The sequence below is a fragment of the Hordeum vulgare genome, chromosome 5H (genome assembly GCF_904849725.1).
Source record: "Hordeum vulgare subsp. vulgare chromosome 5H, MorexV3_pseudomolecules_assembly, whole genome shotgun sequence".
In the NCBI taxonomy this organism is placed as follows: domain Eukaryota; kingdom Viridiplantae; phylum Streptophyta; class Magnoliopsida; order Poales; family Poaceae; genus Hordeum; species Hordeum vulgare.
Window position 1 is genome coordinate 489,495,916 of NC_058522.1, and position 5,005 is coordinate 489,500,920.

General features: G+C 44.5%; 1 protein-coding gene across 1 annotated transcript; it reads right to left on the reverse strand.

Annotated features, from left to right (window-relative positions):
* Nucleotides 1–816: 816 nt before the first annotated feature.
* LOC123399811 (multiple organellar RNA editing factor 8, chloroplastic/mitochondrial-like) lies at nucleotides 817–4,631 on the reverse strand. Its single transcript, XM_045094187.1, has 4 exons — nucleotides 4,206–4,631; nucleotides 3,176–3,273; nucleotides 3,014–3,079; nucleotides 817–1,757 (listed from the first exon to the last, which is right to left on the reverse strand). The coding sequence occupies exons 1-4, from the start codon at nucleotides 4,571–4,573 to the stop codon at nucleotides 1,066–1,068; spliced, it is 1,224 nt and encodes a 407-aa protein (XP_044950122.1). The 5' UTR covers nucleotides 4,574–4,631; the 3' UTR covers nucleotides 817–1,065.
* Between the last annotated feature and the right edge of the window lie 374 nt (nucleotides 4,632–5,005).

The window sequence follows — 5,005 nt, forward strand, 5'->3', positions numbered from 1 at the left end:
GGAACGGAGGGAGTAGTTCAGTTTCCCTCCTGCAAGAAATAATTACTCCATCGGAGAAGACATCATAAATGTGTTGCTTCGCGTCTGACCATGGATGCAACTTTTGAACCGGCACAAGACAGATGTATGTACCCATGCTGCCATGCATCACTGTGAAGTTCCCGCTGAATTTATTCATGTTGAATGAACGTGCCTACAGAAGTGTTGGGCCCTTTTTTTGGCCTGTGGAATAGCCTCCTCTGCGTTATGGCACCACTTTTGAATATCCACACCTATTGCATCGCGCAGGCTGTTCCTCCCCACTGGTGAAAATGAGCTAGCACCCATGATCTACCGATAGAAATGATGTAGTGATAGTAGTAGTAACTCGCAAACATGCATAGTCATGCAACCATGAATCACACACACTTCAGAAACCCACATGATCGCGTATATACGGAAACTTATTTACCTACGCTTGCAGTAATTCCACTTCTCGGAACACCGGTATGGATAAAGAATATTCTGAAATGCATAGAACTGAAGAACTTCCTAGTTGCTTTACTTTCTGAAATGCGTAACCGAAGAACTTTCTGGATCTCAGCATCACGAACAGTTACAGCTTCCTCATGCCGCCCTGTTTGCTTGAATCAGAATAGTTGAGAACAAAATAGTCAAACTTGAAAGGGGTCTCAAGGATCCGCTACAAGCAACCGTCAGCAATATCACAGAACACACCAAACACACTTGTACACCGACACAGATAGAATATAAAGGTGATACCACAGAACACACAGAACACCGACACAGATAGAATATAAAGGTGATACGACAGAAACACAGAACATGTTGCTATTACAATAGGGCAACAAATAACAAAGCTCTGGCTCCATACGATAGTCAGCAGTGTATTTATTTCGACAACAAGCAAAATAAAAGCCACTTACCTAAGCTTGCAGTAGTTCTAGTTCTCAAAACACCATTATGGATAGAGAATATATGCATAAAAGTCCACGAGAACAACATAGGGCGACTCGAGCAGCGCTCGTACTAACTTCCTACATGGCACTCTTCAAGCAGTGTTCTCTACTGGTAGTTCCTCCCTGGCCCGTCCCTGCCCTCATAGGGAGGAGGGGCGGCGTTGTTGTAGTTACCGCCACCTTGGTAGCCTGGGTTACCTGGCTGGCCCTGGTAGTCTGGTGCACCACCACCATAGCTAGGGCCACTGCCTTGGTAGGGAGGAGGCTGGTTGCCACCTGCAAAAGGGGGCGGCGGGTTGACACCTGGCCCTCCACCCTGGTGGTATCCAGGGTTGTTGCTAAGATAGGCTGGGCCTGGTCCATTCTGCATGTTGCCACCAGGATTACCTTGGTAGCCTTGGTTACCAGCTTGGTACCCAGGGGTTGGGGCACCTTGGTATCCAGGGGGCGGCGGTGCATTCTGATAGTTTGGTCCACCTCCTGGAACATAGCCCGCCTGTGGGTTTGGGGCATGGGACTGGTAATTTGGTGGGGCACCCGAAGGCGGTGGCGGGCCCTGTGGAGGACGCCTTGGAGGAGCAGCATCATGGGGTGGCATTTGGCTCTGCCCTGGTGGAGCAGGCCCGCTCTGGTAGGCCTGTGTGTTCTCCCTTCTCCTTTCAAAGTTCCTCGACCTGTCAAAGTTGCGAGGCCTGTCGTTGCGCCGGGATCTCTCATTGGCACGGGCATTGTTTCTCACCCACTCCTCATGGTATTTGGGGTCGTAAGGAACAGCTTGTCCATCTATAAATGGTTCTCCTGAAATACATAAGAAGGCATCAGATACACTCTCTTTACATATGACACAGATGAAAACTGAAAAAAGTGCACAAGCTAAAATAATCCAGGGAAGAAACGGCAGGTTAAAAGATGCCCACCTCAATAAATCATCAAATACATAAGAAGGCATCAAATAGCCAGGACAGAATGACAAATGCTTGATACAATAAATCATCTTGCACAAAGCATTTGACAGGCTACATAGTTATATACAGATTTGCATTTTCATCTTATGAGTTAGGATAACGCCCTCATCTTATAGGATATAGCTCTAGGATGATGTACTCCCTCCTCTGTCCCAAAATAAGTGACTCAAAAATAACTCAGTTTTGTATTAATTTTAGTACAAAGTAGAGTCACTTTTGAGTCGATTATTTTGGGACGGAGGGAGTATATTTTAAACAAAAACTGGCAACTGCACAAGCGCCGTCATATACTCCCTTCGTTCCTAAATATAAGTCTTTTTATTAGAAATTTCAATGCAAACTGCATGCGGAGCAAAATGAGTGAATCTACAATCTAAAATATGTCTATATACATCCGTATGTAATTATTAGAATCTCTAAAAAGACTTATATTTAGGAGAGGGAGTAGCTCTCATATCAATTTTGAGTGCACTGTGTTAGATTCACGTTTCCATAGCATTTCCAAAAAGTTAGTGGCCAACATAAGCTCCCACTTCAATTAAAAATTAACTAGGTTGTCACCAGTCACCATTTCTTTCAGTTACTATATATTAAAAGTTAGTGTACAATTTTTATTAGATATTGTACATACTGGTGACATCCTTTACTATATATTGTACGAGTACGAACGAAGATACAGAGAGAAGTCAAGATTACACTCAAATACTAGAAAACTCTACATGATAACACCAATGAGATGTTCATCACTAAACAGTTTAACTGCTTAACAAAATAAAAAGGGGTACAAAAGCAGTCAGCAGAACAAATAAGATACCAATGATGATCATTGATTAACAAATATTAAGCTATTAACCCTTTCAGTAAAAATGCAATTCCTAAAAGCATGTGCTACAGGAAATTACAACATCAAGGAAACATATTATATAGGGATTCTCAAAATTCCTAGATCTGGAAAATGCAATTAAAATAGTCATATAACACAACATCATAGTTAGCAGCAGAGTGGAGTATCTATTACCTAGTAAGGGGGAACAGCAACAAGCATTTCAAATTATTGCAGTGAATATTCAGTCAGATAATAATCATTACCTCCATAGTCCTTATTTCTGACATCAAGGTATGAATCAGGAAGAACCCAACGGACCTTAGGCAACTCTGAAAATAATAATTTAGGGGCATTTAACACAAGATCATTTTATGTCACCTACATAAAAGGATCACATACAAGACCTTTCATGTAAAGATCAATACCTTTGAGTTTGTAGGAGAGTTCCTCAGATACTAGGGCACCAAAAGCAAAATAATGCCTAGTTGACACAGAGTAGATCTTCATCCTGGCTTCATCTTCACTGGAAGATAGGAAAGATTCAAGAGACAGATATGTTATGAATAGCACATAGATGACTAAAAACAGATTCATGCCAAGACAGGAGACAACCAAGACATCAAGGAGAATTCTTTACTATTCTCCTCAAACCAATGAGTTGTTATGGGTTGGAGAGGCAAAGAAAAATACTAAGATATGGTGAAACTGCAACAGATGGCCACCAACGAAGTTAGTGAACTTATAGTTGCCTAGATAACAATAACAGATACTAAGCATGATCCCCAAGTAAGAATCACAAACGATAAATGTAAAAGCAGCATGTAAATGATAAAATAGCATGAAATCAAGAGAAGAAAAACAGACACATTATCACACTTTTCCAACTCCGACTCATAACCCATAAATGAAACTGATAAAAACACCTTGTTATGTAAATCTACAAAATAAACAAACTTCAACGACCCGTCGTCAACTGAGTTTCTGCACCCGCTAACTTCCAAACACCTTTTTTATATATCAAGACCTCACCCACATAGACCATACAAATGAATAGCCTCATTCTATCATAAGCATGCTCACATAGTCAATATTGCACATAAAAGACCAAGTACAACTAGCCCAATCTCTAATACTGCGATCAGAGCATCAAACAATCGTATCTATTCAATCGACATAGCAATTTCAAACATCCATATGGTCATTATTACTGCATAGTAAAAACAATAAGAAGCCCCGATTAGAAACTTGTAATTTCAATTCTCTGTCACATAAACTGGAGGCTGGTATCACATCAAACGATAGCACAACTTCCACTACACCACCTTAACAACCCTGGCCATTCCGCACCCTGAATCCCCTCCACAGCAAACCAGATCTAAACATACGCGCCATAAAACTACGCTGATGTGATGACCGCATCAGAGCGGGAGAGGGATCTGGTACGGTGAGCCGTACCTTCCGACGACCTGTGCGAGGGTCTTGATGTACCCGTCGATGATCTCGTCGCGGGTGACGTCGGGGTTGGCGCCGTCGCCTGGGGGCGGCTCCATGACGACGAGCCAGTGCTCGAAGTCGCAGCCGTCGAGGAGGATCGTCTCCTTGGGCGGGCGGTTGCTCCAGTTCGGGGACGAGTCCCGCAGCGACGAGTTGGCGGGCTGCGTCGCGAATCGCCTCGCCGCCGCCCAGGGCGCCGCGGCGTGGGACGGGACCAGCGCCGCCGGGAGGAGGCTCCCCGCGGCGGCGAGCGGGCGGAGGAAGCGAGAGGCGGCGGCGTGGAGGGGCGAGGCCCTGGAGAGGAGGAGCGCGCGCGACGCCGACGCCATGGTTGGAAAACCCTAGCGGGGAGGGGATTGGGGAAATGGGGCGGAGAGGGACGACGGGGGTTTAAGGCTTCAGCGAGAGTGCGCGATTTATAGAGGGGCCCGTGTTTTGGTGCGGCCAGAAATATCTCCATTCACTGGGCTTGGGCTGTGAAGGGTGTGAAGTGATCTGCTGTATTAAGGATATGGGCCGCTATGTGAACGGGTTACTTGATGGGCCGCAAGAGAAGCCCGAGGAGATTCGATTTCGGCCTAGGATTTAAGCCTTTCACGTGTTTCTGGACCGATCAACAGATAACACAGCTCTGGCACCATAGTCAGCAGTCAGCACTGTATTTTTTTTCGATATATAAAGTGAGAAAACAATGAGCACATACGAAAAGATAGTCTTTATTTTATTTAATTTGACAAAGTGGGAGTACAATGAGCACTTAG